Source organism: Lolium perenne, chromosome 4 (assembly GCF_019359855.2).
Source record: "Lolium perenne isolate Kyuss_39 chromosome 4, Kyuss_2.0, whole genome shotgun sequence".
Taxonomy (NCBI): Eukaryota; Viridiplantae; Streptophyta; class Magnoliopsida; order Poales; family Poaceae; genus Lolium; species Lolium perenne.
Window position 1 is genome coordinate 150,997,895 of NC_067247.2, and position 21,006 is coordinate 151,018,900.

The following is a 21,006-nucleotide window of genomic DNA, read 5'->3' on the forward strand; positions in this document are numbered from 1 at the left end:
ACACGGCGAATGGCGACGTCGTGGCCGCCGTCGTTCGCCGCCCGTCTGCACCTACCGTGCATCGGCCGATCAGATCCGCGTGGTGGTCCTCCGGTGGCCGGCGCGGCCGAAGGAGAGCGCCCGGACCAGGCGGCGCCACAGCGCCCCGATTGACGGCATCCTCCGACTCGTCCGGACCACCGGCGTCGTCGTCCCCGCCCTCTTCCTCCTCCACAGCGACGGCATCGCGCGCGCTACTTAAAGCCTCTTGCGGTTGAACTGTACGATGATGGAAAGCTTGAAGATGGACCAGATGGTGAGAGCAGCAGGAGTCGGGATAGTGAGATCGATGGTGGTTTGTGGTTTGTGCTCGATCGGTCCATGGCGATTTTATACGCTTGCGCTCCACCGGCATGGTGCCTTCGCGGGGCTGCACGCGGGCTTGCGGATAGAAGCATCGAAGTGTGCAGGTGGCGGATTCGTGCGCACGCGTCGGATGATTGGGAGTTTTACGTGGCGATGCTAGCCTCGTCATCGATCCTGGATGGTCTGTGACTATGTACCTGCAGCCGACGCTGGCGGGGCACGTGTGCACCATTTCTGGTTGCAGCGTGTAAAATACCGTCGGTTTTACCATGGTCAGCTCAGTAATCAAGGCTTTCCATGAAAGAAAGTTTCAGGAAGCAAAACTAGCGGAAAGTGTCTTTGGCATACCTACACCTAGGCAAAGCTCGGACCGGGCCGGGCATAAAAAAGCCCGCAGGTAAAAAGTCAGGCCCGAGGCCGGTCCGGCCAGACTGTTGGGCCTGTAATTAAAGCTCGAACCTGGCCCGAACAACAAAAAACCCGGCCCGGCCCAAGAAGCCCGGCCCGAACAGGCTAAAATGCGCGAAAATGAAGTCCCGAGCTCGGCCCAGCCCGACGTTCGCGCTAAGATTTCAGGCCTGAGCCCGGCCCGAAGTGCACACCCGACCCGGCCCGGCCCGGGATTTTCGGGCCGGGCCGTCCGGGCCGGGCTGCCCATGCCCAGATGTAGGCATACCATACGACCATCTGTGCTCCCTTCACTTTTAGATTTTTAAAATTTGTATACCTTCAAAAATTATAACATTAAATATATAGATATATATATATACAACAGAAGTGTATGCAAAAAAATCATGTTAAAAAGTACATTGTATTTTGGAAATATAAAAGACAAATTCCTAACAGTAAATTGGTAGTAAAATAGTATTTTGTCAGAAATTTGTAAATCTTGTATTTCCCACAATTTAAAGTATCTTTTACCAGGATTTTTTGCGTACACTCCTCATGTATATAACTATCTATATATTTAACGCTATAATTTTTTGAGGCATACAAATGTGAGGTTTTAAAATTTTAAAAAATCTAAAAGTGAAGGAGCACTAGTATATCCTTTCCAGTTTGAGTTACCGTAGTTTCATCAAAAAGTAGATACTCCATCCATTCCTTTCTATAGTGTCTATAGATTTTTGGCATAGAAATTAGCGCAAAAGTATTTTTTACACATAACCCCCTTGGTTGAACGATTTGAGATCAGACTAAAATTAGGGAAATCGATAACTTCCTAACTTACCGTAACAAATCGCACAAATCTGTATGGTTGACTCTCCATATATGTGCAGCCAGGTTTAATTAAGGAAAAAAAAAATTACTTCCTAAATCTAAGCAATCCTTGGGGCCATGCATTAGGAATCTCAATTAACTGTTTCATATTTTGTATGGATTTTTTTATGCATGTATATGAAGAGGGTAATTGAAAAAAAACCAAGCTACAGCCTTATATTGTGAAACAAATGCCAAAAATCTATAAGCACTATAGAAAGGAACGGAGGGAGTATATCTTACAACAGTTACCAGGGCAACAACAGTAGTTGTGTCCTGGCAGGTTTTGGAGAGTTTTCAAGAAGCATAATGCGGGTAACTTCGCAGAGAAGTTAACATTTACTCCTGCATCCAGCAGCCACAGGGGACGAATCTATGTGGATACTAAGTCCATTCGTATGTTAACCACATAAAAGCAGAACGATAATAGATTCAACGTAAGCAATAACATTCACAACTTTAATTTATTATCGTTAATATTTCATTATCAAGATTGATATAGTCATATTCATATCTTATTTTCCTATATAGGTCGACTTCACGCGGGAGAATCTCCAACCACACGAATACCTACTAAGAATTACGGAGGAAGCGGCGGGACTTCTAATGAGAGAAGTAATAGACGACAACGGTGTGTTTAGTCCAAATAGGCGCTTCTGATGATCCCCGTGTAATAGTTCGAATAGACGACGGGCTCTAGTCTCGGTAGTCGTGAGCTCCATGTATATGTAAGGGGAATCTACGAATAGATTTTTGCTTCCAATATTTGTTTGCTCGATCTATATATAATGAATGAGTGTACAGCTTGCGTAGAAATATATGCAAATTTTATTTTAAAATGAAAAAATGAAATAAAAGGAGGGGCGGTGGCGGGGGTGCTGAACCCCCCAAACCCTAAAGCAGCAGCGTGCTGCGAGCGCCACGTAGAGGCCTTTTGTCGCGGGTTGTATTACCACCCGCGATAAAAGGGGGTGTCCCCTGCGTTCCCTGTGCCTGCCACGTGGTGGACCTTATGTCGCGGGTGGTAAGCGACCCGCGACAAAAGGCCTAGCCTTTTGTTGCATCCCCATTGTCGCGGCCGGCCGCCCGCGACAAAAGGGTCTTACGGCCCGCGACATTAGGCCTATTTTCCACTAGTGTTGGTTCGGTGGAGCGGCATATTTTCCACCGCATCGGCGACGACGAGTCTCGGCAGTATGGCGCAGCGAGGTCTCGGCATCAGACGCGTGAAGATGGATGCGCACAGGGCGGATGCGCTGCTTGGCACCGTGGCGGTGTCGATGGCAGGCCTGGCGAGGGATATGCGGACATGTACTCTGAAGATGGCTCAGTGGTTCGACGACGGTGACGAATTTTGTAGCGTGTGCATGAGGCATCGCTAAAAATCTACTGCATCGGATGAGCGCTCCGTTTCGCCTAGAGGGTATATCGGGGTATCGATGTCACCAGTTCCTACTTGATGGGGAATTTTTGTTGTTTTATGGCATAAGGGTCCTGCCAGCATGATTTCTTCCATTGTCGGGTACTCGGGTTTGTTAGGTATTGTGTGGTAGGTTCGGGTTTTCAATGTATGATACAATGTATGCTTTTGATCAGATCTCTGTTGAATTAATCAATAAAGATCCTATGCATCTTTTCGATGCAGAGGTCGGCATACTCCCTCCATTTCGATTTTTTTTGCACCCAATCATCTTTAGTGAAAAATCATTGAGGCCAGATATTAGACCGAATTGGGCGCCTCGTTGAAAAAACTCAGGAGAAACACCAACTGTCACGTGCTAGTGTACCCAGTGGCGAGCAGCAACAGAGCTGCCATAGTGCCATTGGGGTCAGCTGACTGCTGACCTCAATGATTTTTGGTGAATTCTTCACAAATTATTGCTACTTTATATAAGATGACACCATTCAATTAGAGTAAATATAGGGCTGACCCTAGTGATATTTTGTTCTGCTTCGTCCCTAGCGGCAAGGATCCAACTACTCGCTCTTCTAGTTTTTGACAATGTATCCGTTTAATATCCTTACTCGAAAAACTTGGGTTTGGGAGGTGTCGGTTGTTACAGGTGTAAGTCTCGTACAAATGGAGATACATATGTCATCAGAGGTCATGTGTTCTGATGTCGTTCCGGTGACTCGTTGTCGCCTATGTTGTTCACCTGCGAACCTACCTAGCCACCTATAGTTCCTAGACGAGCAAAGTGTCCTCGTGGATCGAGTGGAGGCCGACTTGTGGTACAGCAACCAGATGGCATAGGAGGCACAGAGAGCCGCACTGCTATGTCAATAGGGTGATGCCAAGCACTCCACCACTGTAGTCATTCATTCCCCGAAGCATCCTACTCCTATGTTGCAACTTCTACTATTGCACTGTGTGCTAGCCATATGCTATTAGCCAACATTGGCAGACAAACATAATATATCAACCTGGGAGAGTCGGGACGAATGGACAAAGCACCAACCATATATACCTTCACTTCCTATGCACGCACCAATGAAATTCATCATTTTGCGATAGCTACCTTCTGTCCTCCAAGTTGTAATGACGGTAACATGGCTTGCTCCGAGCACGTACCTAATTACCCTGATGTCAATGCTGGGCCAGAGTAGCAAGTGAAAGAAACCAGCTACTACAATATCCAAAGGTTAGCTAACTCAACTAATCCAAGTCACGACTATCATCAAATGAAGGCTCCTTGTGAACGCACACACATTCTAACCCTATAAGCACCTTCGAGAGTCTGAGTCTAAGAAATTGATCCGCCGGATCTTGAGATTGACAGAAGTCACCAAACGTGTCTTGATATCGACGGCAACATCACCCGCACAAAAAAAAATCCACCTTTACGAGACACCAAAGTGTCAAATCCTGGAGTTTAAACTCTGGTGTGCTAGGGGTGTCACTGCCCTCGTAATCAACCACTAATTGATTCTCCCCTTACTTTTATATTAATTGACTTAATTTTATCTTGATCTACATGTATCTAGTCAATAGATACATATAAATACACCTATATCGGATAAATTTAAGTTAATTAATTTAGATCGGAAGGGGAATCATTTTCTTTTGATACGGTCCAACGGTATGCAATGTATATGCATTAGTACGCGTGGTTCGAGAACAGGACGGTGCAACTCGTGTCCATTCCGTTGGAGTCCAACCATTTCATTGACAGCGGTGTTTGTTTCCCGCATAGGACAATTTTTTTTTGGACTCGGTCTCTCGAAGATGCTTATAGGCTATAGGGGTAAGGTGTGCGTGCGTCTTCATAGAGGTGAGTGTATGTGTATGTAGTTATAATAATCGAAAGATGCCCACGAGTCTGAAAACAAATACTCCTATCTAATGTGTTTTATATGAGTTCACATGGTTGCACGGCTATTACACATCTTTTCCCACATCCACGTTTTCATGAATTTTGAGATTTAATTAAAAAAATCGCAAAAAAGAATATTTTTTTCATTGTATACATGTAGCATTGAATTGATTTATATAAGTCGAGATATCTATTTATAAGTACACAAATACACTATGAAAAAGACTTTGAATGGAAGAGGCCTGGGCATGCAGATGCTTGCAGTTTACGCCATTAGAGCAACTCTACCGGACCCTGTGAACATGTGAAGTGTAAAATCAAAGCAGAGGCGACTGATAATGAGATTTGCAGTTTTTAATTCGGTTGACGACAGATCGAAGATGGTAAACTGAAACTGAATTTTTTAAATTTTGCACTCGCAGCAAATTCAATGAAGAACACGAGTTCGATCATAGACAACTTACGGACATAGCAGCGACAAAAGCTACGAATACTTATAAATAGCTACGGAGGAGCGTGGCCGCGACCTAGACCAAAATCGAGCTACCTTGTCGGAGGGAGCTTCATGGCGCGGTGGCGCTGGGGCGGCGATGACCTCAATCCTCGAAGAGGTCGATGAGGTCCATCGGCTCGACCTTCACCATGCGCACGAGTCCCCTCTCCCTGGCCACGTGCGCTTCGACGAGCGCGATAGCACAGCGCCACTCCGCCTGCTCGCGGATGATCTCCTCCGTGCGAGCTTGGACTCGCGCATCATCATCTCGAACGCCATGCGCTCCTCGTCGGAGTCCTTGATGTAGTCCACATCAACGAAGACGCCCGCATGCAGGGGTGATGGCGTGCTCCACTTATTGGAGGAGTGGGGGACGGAGGAGCAGGCCCGCGCGAGGAATCCTCCCGTAGGCGACGACGGCGCCCGCAGGCGACGGCGCGCGTCGCAGCATCGACCTTGAGGAGCGCCACCAGGCTGGCACGTAGGCACTGAGGCGGCGGGAGCAAAAGGTAGCGGTCATCCATTTGAGCGACACCCTCTTCTTCACCCCCTCCGAGCGCTTGCGCTTCCGCTCCATGTCAGCGTGATCGTGGCATCAGCGTGGGGAGCGGTCATCGTCGCTCCCGCCTCCGGATCGGTCTCCCCCAACCCCGAAGCTATCGCGACGGCTTGCCAGTTGCCACAACGCGGATTTGGTGTTCCTCCGCGACTAATTGATTGCCAGTCTTTTGGTTGGGCTGCAGCGGAGCAACGGAGTTTGGGTTCAGCGGGTATGAAATGCGTGTTTCAACCCGTGTACTCCTTTCCGGTCGGTATTTATACTGACCCACCAACCGATTTCACGGGCCACCGAAAACATTTGCTACAGGATATCGTTATTTTCCGGCGTTTGCTGAAACACACCGCTCAATTATGTCTTTACCAGGTACCATTACAATTATATGGCACATTTGCCAGAACACACCACCTAGCTTAAACGGAAAATTTTGCCATTTGTCTTCAAAACCAATCATCATAGTCAAAAGTGCAAATTTTTCCGTTTTTAGCCAAGTGGTGTGTTCTGGCAAATATGACACGTAATTGTAATGGTATCTGACAAAGACACAATTGAGCGGTGTGTTTTGGCAAACGCCACAAAATAACGATGTCCAATTTTCACGAGCCAGCCCAGAGTACAGGCTCCATAGCTCGACTAGCCGCTCGCGAAACTGAATACTCGTCAGAAGTTTACAGTTTTGGCCCCTTTACAGGTCCGTTAGAGTTGCTCTTACGTCAAGAACAATGATGAACGCATGTAAATAGATAGTGAATCGCACGAGGTTTTGCATGCTATTGTTTTCAAGTCTTCTGTATCAGAGCCTTCCATCCAGGACAATGGCATCACACAGAACTAGGTGTTGAATAACGTTTTGTTGCAATTGTTATAATTTAATTTTCCAGATAATTAAATTATGAGAATTGCAAGGAGCAGCTAACTTAAAATTATACGGTGAAACCTGGTACTGTCTTAGTATCAGCAGCAGCCAAATAGTATCAATTCACAAGCTGATTAATCTTGTACGATTCTATCTATAGCACTGAAACCTTAATTTGATTTATTGATAAAACACATAACCTGTTAAAATTATTTGACTGTTTTGTTAAAAATGGCACTAGTGGCAACTCTGTGTTTTGCGGTCATATAGTTACAACAGTGCAGGTTGAATTCTTAAATCTTGATGAATATCAGTTATGCAGGGATCCAGGACTTGGAAATTATGTACCATAATAGGTGTTTTCGAAACTATGTACCATAAAGACCAAAACTTTCTTTACAAATTGTGCCAAAGTATAATTTGAATTTAGTACAGGCTACAGATTGCATATAAGTACACTTCACACCATTTTATTTTACCAGAAAGTGTTAAGGGCGTGCTAGCATTTACCAACTTTATCAGGCATCACATCTTCATTCAAAAGCATAAGATAAGCTCAAACATGGCAGTGCATAAGCGGGTTACAAGATGAAGAGACAATTGAACTTCTGGAACCCCATTGGATGTGCTGTAGTGCAAGATTTATAAAGGATGCCTACCATGTCAAACGACTTCAAGTTCAGCTGTCCTGAAAAAACAGCACTACTAGATTAAGTGACCTTAAAGAAAGAACAACCTTGGACGCAGCGCCGATCGTGGCAAAGTTACAAAATGCTCGGGGAATATTTTAGTCCAGATTAAGTTTTCTGAGTATGATATTGGCATCTGGCAGCTTCCTCCCTATTCCCCACACAAGTTCGACTAGTTGGTGATCATGGTCCTCCTCGTACACGACTTCAACGAACTTCAACTTCGGGAACCGGTTATTATTTTGGTCCTGCCGTTGGAGAGTTATGGTTTCCCTCACGACCTGGTCCTCCTCTGTCTCCATTTCCTCTGTCTCCATTTCTACGTCAAACTTTTGATAGCAAAGGATTCACGTCAGAAGCTAAACAAATCATGAGATAGGTGAAGATAGACGGGAACAAGATTAATTACCATGCAACATATCAGAGTAAGCTTCTCTAAACAAGGAGCGTTCTGAACAAAGCTTCCTAGAGCCTCCAATTTGTCGCTGAGATCGCATTTATCAAGGAAACATCGGTTAAGTAACAAGGTTTGCAAGTTGGCAAAGATTGGGAATTCAGCTGATTCCTCGACGAGCATCGCCTGAAATACATACAAACCAAAACTGAATTTAAGCATCGGACATCAACATCAGATTAACAATGGACGATTTCTCGCTTTTAGTATATATATGTCTTGTAATCGTCAAAGGAATATTGCTTGGATGAAACAACTCTAAACGAAATTCAAAACAAAACAGTTAGTGTCAGTTAAAGGCTAATTCATTATTTATGTGCGACATGGACAGGTAATACATTAGGAACACATGGAAACATTTACTTGCAACATAAATAAGCATAATTTGCAACATAAATAAGCATATAATATAGTACAAGAAACATGTAGTATAGGAGAGAGGAGGAAGGCATACCCTTCTCTGGAAACCCCATAGCTCTAAATTCGTGACATTGCAGAGGCTACCAAGAATCCGGCGTTGGTGTATCAAAGAGAATGTTTCACCCAGACAGAGTACATCAACGGATGCTTTGACTAGAGAAGCCGTCTTGCACATCGAAACACCACTGGAGTAGCAATCTGGTGGGATGGACAGCCGGAGGTACGCAGCACTGGGTGCTGCGATAACCACGGGATCTCCGGTGAGATTGACACAGCGGTCGATGGCCAGCTTCTTCAAGGTGCGCGACTTGAATTCTCGAAAATCATTCCTGCACATGGAGAGAGCCAGATCTTCCAGAACGGGGCACCCAGAGAAGAGCAGGCGTCCGAATTGGTCGTCCAGATACATATAATGGATCTGCAGCCTTTTGAGGCGGCAGGAGCTTGCTCCCATGTGAGGAAAAGGGACGGCAGGCGAAGCGGAGATGATGATCTCGAGCACCTGGGGGCGGTACCTGATGCCGCGTCGCACCCATCTATCGATGTCTCGACGGCGAAGCTCATCGTCAGGCCAATGACAAGCAGATATCCGGAACTTGTTCAGGGATGTGTCGTTGATGCGGAACAAGAGCAGGTTGGTGGTGAAGTTCTCGAGCTTGCGCCAATTCTCCGCCGGTCCGTGGCGGTTCCTCCGAGTGGAGGTCAAGAAGTCGTGCTCGGCGTCGTCGATGTTTATGCAGGGGGTAGAGCGCCAGAGGTCCCTCCACCGCCGTGACAGCACGCTCGTCCGCACGACCTGCACTGCCGGGAGAAACGACAGGATGACGTGCAGGAGGGCGTCTGGCAGGTCGCCTAGACGGTCGACGGCGTGGCCACCTGAGCGCATTCGCTTCGCCCTTGGCTTCGGCGCCATCACCTCTTCCCGTACAGCACCTACCCAATCAGCTCCGCTCTTGATTATTCAGACCTCCGTGGAGTTCCGTACGTGTGAGTGAGGAGGAGCTCGCCGCCAAATCCGTTCAAGCACCGACGCCGATCAGATCGTGGCGGTGGCGGTGGCGCTTGAGGGATTTATGGGAGCCGTTAGGGTTCAGACTTCAGAGGTGTTGGGTGAGATTTGTTTGATTGGGCTTAAGCGAGACTGACGAAAGTTGGTTCACAAGGAAGCAAATTATATGGCGTGATTCGTTGCTGCTCCCGCTTAACATGGAAAGTTTGAATAAGCGAGACGAATTAATAACAAAATCCCGCTTAATTAGCATGAAATGGTTACAGTTAAGGAAACTATCCCCGGGCCGGGGTCTGGTTGAATATTCATTTCTTCTTTCGTTGATGGCCTGAAAAAGATCCTAATAATTACTGTAGTACAGTAACATTTTTCTGTTGATGGCCAAATCAGAACCTATTCAATTAGCGTACATGATAATATCCAATTAGCATACTGGATACTATTCAGGAACTTCGGTGATTTCCTTGATTTTGTTTGATGCATGTTTAATTTTTAATGTGTTCATCCTAATTAGAATGGTGGAACTAATTTGTATGGAATTAAGTAACGACAATCATTTATATATGGAAAATGCTCAAAACGTTTGTCCACATCTGAACATGTTTGGACCCTGATCTAAAATGAGAACCGAAATATTGTAATTGGTACTTGGAGAAAAATGTGCAGATCTAAAATAAGAACTAATTTAGAATGAAAAGCGGAAGAGATGTTCCCCCTCTGCTCGCTCGTCGCGGAAACTATCATTAACTCGGACCACTAACCCCTTATTCTCAGGGAGGAACTCTGGAAGCGTAGCCCTGGGTTCTTTGAGAAGAGTTGGCTTGAGCGACCAGAGTTTGTGGACCTAGTTACTTCCAAATGGAACAAGTTGTCCTGCCGACATTAGAACGGGATGTCACCCCATTCACGCTTGGGAACCGAGTCTCTAGTGGCCTGAGGCAATTTCTCAAAGGGTGGTGAGCCAACCTAGGTAAGGAGACGCACGACCTTACGAATGACATTCTTAGGCAAGTTAAGGTGCTAGTCCTGCAGGCGGAATCCGTTGGCCTCGATGACGAGGGTTGGGCGTTGCGCTATCACCTCGAGGGCCAACTCACACATCTTGCCAAGATGGAGGAGTTATACTTTCCACAGCGGAGTCGTCTCACCTGGTTGCTCAAAGAAGATGCCAAAATCTCTTTCTTCCCTGCAATCGCGGACAGGAGGAGGAGGAAATATGCCAGACCAGGGGGTGCTCGAGGCACACATTGACGACTTCTACAGAGCTTTAATGGGGGCTTCTCGCGAGCGGGGGATGTTTTCCCTCATTCCCTCGACTTCGGGTGCGGTGGGGCGTGTTTCAGATGAGGAGAACGATTGCCTAATGTTATCCTTCACAAACGCGGAGATGGATGCAGTCCTCTCCAACATGAAGGTGGATATAGCGCCGGGACTGGATGGTAGGCCGGTTGTGTTCTTCACCAAATTTTAGCACATCACGAAGCCGTTCGACATGGCCATTGACAACGATTTCCCTCTTGGGAGAGTTGACATCACTCTCTTAAACTTTGGGATTCTTAGGCTCATTCCCAAGGTTCACATGGAGGAGGATATTTGGATGTTCACATGGCGGAGGATACTTGGATGTTTAGACAGATCGCACTTATAAACGTTTCAAATTTGTTGCCAAGTCTTACGCTCTTCACCTTTCTCCGATTGCTCACCACACCATTAGCAGAACTCAGTCGTTTTTTATCAAAGGTCACCACATCCATGTTGTCTTCACGAGATCGTCCAGGAGAGATCCAAGATATTAGTAGGGAAGTAGAGATATCTTAATTCCCGCAAAAATAACACCCAATGACTCAATACAACGCTTGAAGAAAAAGGATACGAATTCTAGTAATTTCTTCAGTGTACAAACAGAAACACAAAACATACAGGGGACCAGAAAAAACACGAGGACACGTACGTCTCGTACAAACATCTCCTTTTCCTTTAACTTAGCACAAGAGCTTCCTGTGTTCCTCTCAGAAAAAGCTTCTTCCTGCGTTCCCGCCAGGCAGCAAATAAACAGCAACTATACATATATACCAGTCTGGTTTCCGACAAGGATAAAAAAAAAATCTAATCCCCATCAAACATGAAGCCTTAAAACCGTGCATTATCCATCCCCAGATCTTCTTCTACGTGGTGTAGAAATATGCAGAGGCCGGCGTGTCCTATACTCCTATGCACAACCTAACGTACAGCAACAGCTACTTAGAAAGTTCCATATCACTCGTGATGCCCATTTGTTCCACCAGGTATCCCTTCATCTATGCTTCTATACTCCATGGCAGAGTCGTTCTCGATTTCTGACTCAACTCTCTTCAGCTTCCGAAGTCGCACAGTGGTCTGCTTGATGCGGCCTTTACCGGCATCAGCTGCCAAGAGTAGGCGGGACATAACATAGGACAACAGCTCCTCCCTGTGTGAGAATGTGAAATCCAAATGAGCATACTCAAATTCATTGTAGGAGACCTCTACACCAGCCCTCCGCATCAACTTGTAGTGCTTCTTCACCATTGTTGGTGAGATAACTCTGTCCCTTTGCCCAGCGACCAAGTCCATGGGGATGTCAATGAGACCGTAGTGAGCTCCCAGGTCTAAAGGTTTTGGTGTTCCATACGCTTCCATGTTTGCCGCAGCACTTCCATAGTCATACATTTGGAATCTTTTCGTCCTCTTTATCTGTGCAAGGTGAAGTACTACATGAAACGATACACCAGGCATGTCATCCATGTTGTAGTGAGGCAACCCAAGTACCCCCACCCAGTTTGAACTGTCGCCGCCAACAACATACCCCATAAGGGTTTGGACGAGACCACCCAAAGCTGGATAGTTGTGGAAATCTCTAGCTAATTTGTTCAGAAGCATCCTGAAGAATCGAGTTGGTATGTACAGCCCAGGTACAAGTGGAGCAAGTACTGGGCCAACAAACAGGATGATCTTCTCCACCATACTGAACACCACATTCGAATCCTCATGAAAACCAGCAGGAGAAAGCAAGACCAGTCTCGACAACCTGTGGGGCTTCTGTGCAAGCCTTGATGTCACCACATACATCAACATAACTGCACCACCCAGGCTGTGGCAGACAACACAAAGCTTATAAGGCTGATCTTCTGTCACATCTTCCTGTGAAGCCTGTATCTCTGAATTTTTTATGTTATAGTTCTGATCTTCAGTTTCCTCTCCAACTAGATTCCCACTTTTGCCAAGTTCTGAAGTTTTAATCTTGTGAATTTCCTCGATTATTGCTGGCATATCTTTGGTTCCATGCTCATTAATAGAATATTTCCAGTATCTTACATGAATTCAAAAAGAGCATCAGGCATGAGCAAGTGCAGTGACCAAATTGATTTGGCATACACATTAGATCTACTGTCTGCTTGTGATCTGAATCAGATAAACTAGTAGCACTTACTTGGAGGAAGAGAGATTTTTATCTATATGCTCTCTTGAAACCAAACCACGGAGATTCCCCAGGAAAACATCATAACCTACATGGAAACAGAAATGAGAGAAGAACTTAGGCATTTGTTTCTGAGCAGCGGGATACATTATATCTAACTTGATTACTGACCTTGATCATAAGCTGCAAATGCAGGTGACCCAACAACACCATTCGACACCCAACTGCAGGGAAAATGACATGATAATACATGTGAGGCTCAGCTATGGATATTGTATAAGAGATAAACAGCATCAAGTTAAGTCAAGAAAGTTTATACCGACAAACACCATTATCTCCCAAAAAATTCATTATCTTGCGGCAGCTATTTGATACTAGAACTATCAACTATAAACAGAAATTTGTAGCACTCTGAAGACAAACTACACAGCTATAAGAACTATACAATCGAGGAAAGAGCACTGAAACTACAGATACAATAATACGCATTAAATTGAGAATATCGATATCTAGCTTTAAGGAACTCACAAAGTTTTAAAAACCTGGAGCTTAATATTGAATTTATGCATGAAAGAATACCGGATAAGTAACATTGTTGGCTATGGACAAAAAGACAGTAAAGTGCCGTAAGTTCCCAAATCATAATTGCACTAAGGGGCCTGTAAGTGCTCGTAAAACATAACAGTAAAGGCTTTCTGTTAGAAGAATGTTGTGAAGATTTAGATAACCATGACACAATCTGGTATAATTCCCGTGATTGGTGCAGCCAGCTGGAACGCCAACGTGAATGCTAATTTGTGGCCATTCGCGGGTAATCCTGAACATGCAGATGCAAGGTCATCATGTGTTAAGTGGGTTCCCAACTTTTTTGTTTCTCTAAGCTCTTCTCCACCCACAGCAGCGATGCGTCAATCTGCCACAGAGTGTTCTCCTCGATGCGCCCTAGGGTCAAATTCATTGGCAGATGCCTCCACCCTTCCCTTCTGTGTTTAAGCCACCACCATGCACGCCACCCCCCTTTGACAAACGATGTGGGTCAGATCTAGAGTGGTCCGGTTGTTCAAATTGGACTTAGGGTGGAAAGCTGAAGTTTAGTAGGCCAAGCTGATTTTGGATTGAATTTGCTTTTTCACTTCGAAAAATAAAAATGCCTGCAATTACCATGCTTGTTCTGTGAACATGTTACTTGCCTCAATATGCAACATACTAGCTCCATTTTTGTTGAAGGACAAGAAATACTACCACCATTTAAGGTGTGATTTGAACTAGAAATCAGAAAATGAACTATAAGTGGGACTTTGGCGGGATCCTGCTTGCATCATCTCTACCTCCATTGGTAATACTCTATATAAGCCCATGAAGATAGAGATTAATCTTTGCAACTTTATATCATTAATTAATAGATTCTAATTTAGTATTCTCTGTCACAACCAAACAACTTGAATGGAGTATTCCCGGTAAAGCTTGTAATATTCCCTGCTATCTAATTCATACAGTTAGGATTCCAGCAGCCCTAACATTCCTACCACTCTGAGCTTGAAACTAAACGCTATATGAAGTGTGGACGATCTTTTAGATAAAATTGAAGGCCATCACAACATTCCAGCTACTCAAAAGGATTGGATTAAACTACATAACCTGTAAAAAAAACTGCCTTTGTACCATTCGCTTTTAGTCACTATTGCAAAATGAAGGAGAAACTATATAATCAGCCCATTAACTGTGAGGACACTGTAATTTATTTGAACTATAAACTGTTCAAATGATAAAAGGTAGACCTTGAACTAGAGCTGATGATGTTAATGCAAAGGAAAGAAATAGCAATACAGAAGAAGGAAATCAAATTATCATAAAGGATCAATTATCAAAGCAACCAAGAATCACAGATGGATGGTCCAAACATCCAAAGAAACTTAAATAGTATTGTCAAATTAGAAACTATAAACTTATAATTTCGTAGAGACTCACCCCATAGACGAGTCCAGTACTCCATGTTGTAACAACACAACCTTCCGTGAATCACGCCTAAAAATGTTGTGTGTCAAGTCGCATTACACAAAAATTGGGAAATATAAGGGCAAAGAATTAGGTACTTTTTCACCTGGGGATTCTCTCCAGCAGCAGGACATATCCATCTGAAGTTACTACCTTTATAGCCTCAAAAGGATACCTGAAAACAGGAGCATAACGGTTCCATCATTGATGCACAAAATAATGTCAGACCAGTTTCTGAAGTTGTGCTACTATTACAGTCCACACATTCGGTTGAACTTTGCTACAACTAAGCATAGGCAAACACTGGCTAAAAAACACAGCACCACACTTGTGGCAACTCTTGGGCAAAATCTAAGTTTGTGACATGTGGGTCATTTGAAGAGTAAAGTACAGCAAGCCACAACTGTGGCAACCAACCAAACAACCACCTAAACCGTTGTGGCAGACCAAACTTTAGGTATGACAAGCTTAGGCTGGGAACCAAAGAGTCATTAACCAACCATGTTAATGGATTAAGAAACATATCATTCCTAGCTGAGGTTTTCAACAAGCCATCCACTTTAATAATTTAAGCTAACCATGCTACAGAAAGGGCTACATATAATAGACGATACCAGTGTGTTTTAGTACCAATATGATAGCATCTCCAGCAGATCCCTTAAAACTAGATTTTGGGGTGTTCTCTTAGGGGGTCTATCGTCTATGTATGCTGGAAAATTGAACTGCAAGCAGAACATATTTGCGTGCATGTACTTAAGCATGAGTTGGCCCTCGAGAGGAGGGAGCCAGCAAACATCCAGTATATAATACAGTAATAGTAACTTGAACACCTTAAAACTGCTTAACTACTTATTCAGAAATAAATAAAAAACTTGTCTTGTTGAGCTTATGTACAAACAATTTTTAGAATCTTGAACTGTAAATAAGTAGGAGTACCAGAAGTCTTAGCTTGTTAGGGATGTATTCACCAAACCACACTCAACATAATAAAAAAATGGAAAGAGTCAGAGGTTTCTACCCCAGTTCAGTTATAACATCTTCACATGTCCGAGAATCTGTGTTCAATGCATGACGGTATACGGTCTTCCTTTCAGTTGGAACAGGATTATCACTGCCAATGTTAGCTGTTGGTACATCAACAACAGAACTACTGTGACCAATCCTGTTTCCACGAATCCAGCAAAATAACTTCTGCCACACCTCAGAAGGAGAAAGAACATAATGTGCTCCTTTATGAACAACATCAAAAATTGATTCAATGAAAATCTCAATTGCCAGATGGACATCCTAAGAGAAAAAAAATAGGGAGTGAATACCAAACAGATATATAAACTTTTGAACAATCTCTTCACAAAAGCTTCCAAATAATGACATGTCATGGTATGGTGTAAGTAAATAAACTAACTATAATAGTTGATTCCATTTTGTTTGAATATACTACCTCAAAAACTCCACGCCTCCTATCAGTTGTCCGTTGTAGGACTTGATCCTTCATGTGAATTGGTTTTTTGGCAGATATGCTCCTTGATAGATGGGGGCTCTCAGGGGTTTTAGCAGATGTCCTTGATATCCGATATTTGACAGCATTGAACACGATGAACAGTAATGAAAGGAAGAATCTTACAGGCCAAATAATCCAGGAAAATCCATATTTGATAGACCTTCTTAATCGACGGTCACGTCTACTAAAGCTGCTTGTGCGTGATAATCGTGAACTTTGGGACAATGGAGAAGGTGGGTAGACAAACTCTTCATTGTCATCATCCCCAGGGATAGAGTCAGCAACTGATTCAGAATCGGAATCGGCAGAAAGTTCATGGACGAACTCATTAAATGAAGAGACACCACTAATATAAGAAGTTGAGACCAAAAGAGTGAGCTTACAGAATTTAGAAATAGTAAAATAGCATTACCAGTTTATCAAGCAAAAAAGAAGAATCCATACTTAATCTACACTAATAAAAGGGAGTATGTAAAGAAATACTGATGACGTAAATCATAAGATTAGAGAGACAAGTACTCATGCAAGCGAAAACGACCTGGCCCACATAGTGTACCACTCACATATTATGAAAAATTCTAATCAAAACTTCCAGCACCCAAAGAGAAGTGTCAAAGGGAACTTGCGAGTTGTGACACAAACTTATCAAAAACAATTCTTTCAGCCACTGAAAGACTGAATCTCAACGGCCACAGCCACTACTTCGAATATTTCATTGTAATAAAGTATACATCGCAGATTAGCAAGTCATGAATGTCTAAATTCTAAAAGCAATGGCAAAAGTTCGGGATTGTACAGTATATCATTGTAAAGTACATCGCAAATTAGCAAGTCATGAATGTCTAAGTTCTAAAAGCTATGACAAAAGTTTGGGATTGTACAGTATGTTAGAATTTGGTCAACTTTTGCCTGCTCAGTTTTAAATACTCGGAATCCCTAACCTATGAACAGGAAGTATAAACCCAAATTACAACGTACAATTAGGATGTCTGCCTTTTTGTGTCCAAAACCAAAGCATAAAAACATGGCACGACATGAATGATTACTGAAATAGTATCATCAGCCTACAGAAAAAATCTGAAATTGTGTTCACCTTTCCATCCAACGGGGAAGACGTGGCCCGCGAAATGCTGGCCTAAGTTCCCAGCCACTGACGCCTTCTAAAATGTTGGCCTTTCCTGGTATCAGAGTCAATAAGAGTGCTGATATTCCATTTATCAATCTCGCAATGTTATTCAACGTCTCATATGTGAATGTCTTCACAGACCTGCCCAAAGAAGTATCAGGAGTTAAATACTGTAAACTGTAAGAGCAAAAGATAAAGAGCAACTTAATAAAACGAAGTTGTTCCTAGTCTCATATAAAGCAAAATGGAAGTTGAAACTAACAAAAAATTAACTTCACAATCCCATGGTTCGGATATCTCAGGTGAAGCCAGAGGCTAAAGAAAATTTGTGCAGAAATTGCTATGCAACCAGCTTAATTTATGCTCCTGGAATCACCCTACACAGATTGATATAAGAAAGACCAGGAGTGCCCACATGTAGGAGCCTCTACTACTGCTCAATGTTCTGAAATAAAATAGAACACCATCATTATCATGGAGATGCTAATAGTATATGAACTGTGTGTCATTTGCTCATGAGAAGAAGTTTGCGATTTACAATTCCCACCACAAAGCAGTAACTGAAGTATGGATGTGAACTTATTAGTACACAATAAAGTATTTTCAATACTTTACACACAATCAGGGGTCCATTTTCAGCTATACTATCTCCTCTTTCATTACCAAATTATCAATTCAGGCATTAGTAACAATTACTTTTTCAAACAAGAAGAGGATTTTCTTCACAAGATCAAAACTAATGGCGTCATGCATCTTAGACCATACCCACAACCACGTTGGGTTTTAAATTAGCGGTATCGTCCGCTTTTTTTTTTTTAATTTGTTTTTTCAACTATGAAAACAGTTACAAGCACACACAAACTGATCATTACTTTCAACGTTAGTAAGAAATGTAAGAAGATACTGATATGACGAACTGTACTTTCAATCATAAACCCACTCACGCAGTTTCCATGTGATAAACGCAACTACTTCTTGTGTACATTTGTAGCCAAAAATGGGTTAAAACCCAATCTATCAAGAACAGAGGCAGCACATGGTAAGACCTTTTATGCTTGGCCCCATCAAGCTACATACTCCCTCCGATTCGATTAGATCGACGCGGAGCCTAAGCAGCACTAGCGTGGTAGACTCCTGCATCGATTAAATCCGACTGAAGGTAGTACATATATATCAGCGCTTCCAGAAAATAATCTGCAGTCTTAGGGCTAGAAATCAGCTATCCTTAATATCGCAATCAATGTTTATCCACCATAATCCAACCACTATCCATGCTTTTAAGGTACTCCCTAGCTAGTTGTAACGCATAAGGCTAACAACAAGCTGCAGAATCTCCACGGAACAATTTGAAACGGTTCAAAATACCTAATAAGAAAGAAATGCGCAAATAAATAACCCGAAATTTCGGCCACGGCCTCATCCCCAACTCGCCGGTTTCCCCAACCCTAGCTTCCATCGAAAAATAGCATAGCCACCTGCGAAATCAAGCAGGGGAGGGGAAGGGGGGAGATTGCTTACTCCTTGATGACGGCGATGACGTTGTGCACGAACTCCTGCAGCATCATCACCTCCCCTCGGATGAACAGCCCTGCGTGTGGGAGTGCGATGCAAGGACAGAATCCGGAGGAGGAACCGAAGGCAGAGGGGAAGAGCGTTGGGAGAAGACAGAAGAAGAAGGGATCGGGTCGGACCGGTCGACACATTTGGGGCGGCTAAATACATCCGGCTACCTAAACTCGGCTCACCGCTTTCGTATCGGTCACTAACTAAGGTCGTATTTTGCTGACGTGGCTATACATTTTGTTATCTGAACCTTGTAATCTCATCGTCACTGTTAGTCTAGTCTAGTTTTCTGAATTTCCGTTTTCAGTAGATAGGCACGAGACGCGTCTGTGCGTGTGTGTGTGCAGCCTACCGTGACCTAGCACGATCGGCCTCGTGGAATGGCGCGAATCAACCGCATCGAGCACATAGATAGGGTTGCTCTTTCCTTCCTCTTACGAATAAGAGAAATAGAACGAGAGAAAAGTCGTAAGATTTTGCACGGACAAATCTGAGTTCATCGAGTCCTTCTTCATGTGCTCTGGCTCGAGCTTCAGTCGAGATTCAGAGAGCGAAAGTTGGCATTCGGTATCAGAGCCACGTTAGTGTGGTTCCTGGTTCGCCGTGACCGACAACAAGAAGGATGGTGAGTCGGAGGAAAAAGGCGGCGGGGGGGGGGGGGGGGGGAGATCGCCAACGAGGTCGCCATCACGCACGCCGACAACGTGGGAACGCGGGAGGAGCGTGGTGCGACGGGGCGGCAACGAGGTCGTCATCCACGAGCGTGTGATCCGCGATGTTGGTGGGAGCGCCCACATCATCTACCCCACAGAGACATCGACGAAATGCATCGAGTGGGCTCAGGTGATGCAAATCAACCTACGCGCACAAGGCCTCTAGGAGGACATGGCGGCTCTCTCGGCGCTACTGCGAGCCGTTGAAAAGATCGTATGGCACCTAGAGGGGATGAATAGGTGCTAATCAAATTTCAATTCTTTTTCCAATTTAGGCTTGACACAAAAGGTAAAATCTCTAGATATGCAACTATGTAAATTTACCTATATGACAAGGAGCTAACAAACTAAACAAGATACAAGATACAAGTAGTAAAGTGCGGTAAAGGATAGAAGTAACCGACGTGAAGCACGCGGAGACACAACGGTATGATTCTCATAGTTCCTTCCTTGTTAAGGGAAGTACATCTACGTTGGAGGAGTCTGATGTGGTGTCACGAAGGCCTACCAACACCACAAAGGCCTCACCATATTCTCCGGTGAACATCTCCACGAAGGCCTAGCTCACGATCCACTAAGCGGTTGCCTTCAAGGTTGCAACCGGCACTTTTACACAAAGATTGGGGGATACATCGACAACCAAATTGGAGGCTCCCAAAGCTGTAAACAACAACTAGGGTTTTCAAAGAAAACACTAGCACGAAGAATCTCAAGTGAATGCGGGAGAAATTCAAATTGTTTCGGTGAAGATGTAGATCGGGATCTTCTCCTTCAATTCTCCAAAGATCAAGAACTTTGGGTGATTGAGGGAAGAGATCAAGTGATTCTTGTGGCTCAGCTAGAGATGGTGTTCTTGAGAAAAACAAGCAGCTTGATCTTGAGGATGAAGTGGGGTATTTATACCCCTTCAAAAAATTGAGCCATTGGTGAAATCTGGGACCGGATTATCCGGCTTAATTTGGGGCCGGATTATCCGGCCAGCCCAAATTTCTGACCTCCTCAAAATGTCCGGCTAATAATCCGGCCAAAAATTCAGGGGCATCTCTCGGAGCAAATCCCTTAAGTCCTTAGCCAATTTTGGGGTGGATATTTCCAAATAATCTGTCCCAAATTATCCGGCCTTCTGAATAATTCAACCAATAATCTGGGGGTGTACTAGGAGCAATTCACTAAAGTTCTTAGTCGAATTTTGGTGGCCGGATTATTCTGAATAATCCGTCCCGGATTATCCGGCCTGGGAAATTTCCAGGCATTTCTTTTTCACCATGGATTT

General features: G+C 44.0%; 2 protein-coding genes across 2 annotated transcripts; both read right to left on the reverse strand.

Moving 5' to 3' along the window:
* Positions 1-7,614: 7,614 nt before the first annotated feature.
* Positions 7,615-9,564, reverse strand: LOC127347289 (MEIOTIC F-BOX protein MOF-like). The gene is made up of 3 exons (XM_051373495.2): positions 8,425-9,564; positions 7,926-8,096; positions 7,615-7,845 (listed from the first exon to the last, which is right to left on the reverse strand). The coding sequence occupies exons 1-3, from the start codon at positions 9,301-9,303 to the stop codon at positions 7,615-7,617; spliced, it is 1,281 nt and encodes a 426-aa protein (XP_051229455.1). The 5' UTR covers positions 9,304-9,564.
* A 1,691-nt stretch (positions 9,565-11,255) lies between these two features.
* LOC127294153 (uncharacterized) lies at positions 11,256-19,161 on the reverse strand. The gene is made up of 9 exons (XM_051323907.2): positions 18,976-19,161; positions 17,425-17,598; positions 16,272-16,677; positions 15,849-16,117; positions 14,937-15,005; positions 14,804-14,860; positions 13,007-13,059; positions 12,848-12,923; positions 11,256-12,727 (listed from the first exon to the last, which is right to left on the reverse strand). The coding sequence occupies exons 1-9, from the start codon at positions 19,158-19,160 to the stop codon at positions 11,656-11,658; spliced, it is 2,361 nt and encodes a 786-aa protein (XP_051179867.1). The 5' UTR covers position 19,161; the 3' UTR covers positions 11,256-11,655.
* Between the last annotated feature and the right edge of the window lie 1,845 nt (positions 19,162-21,006).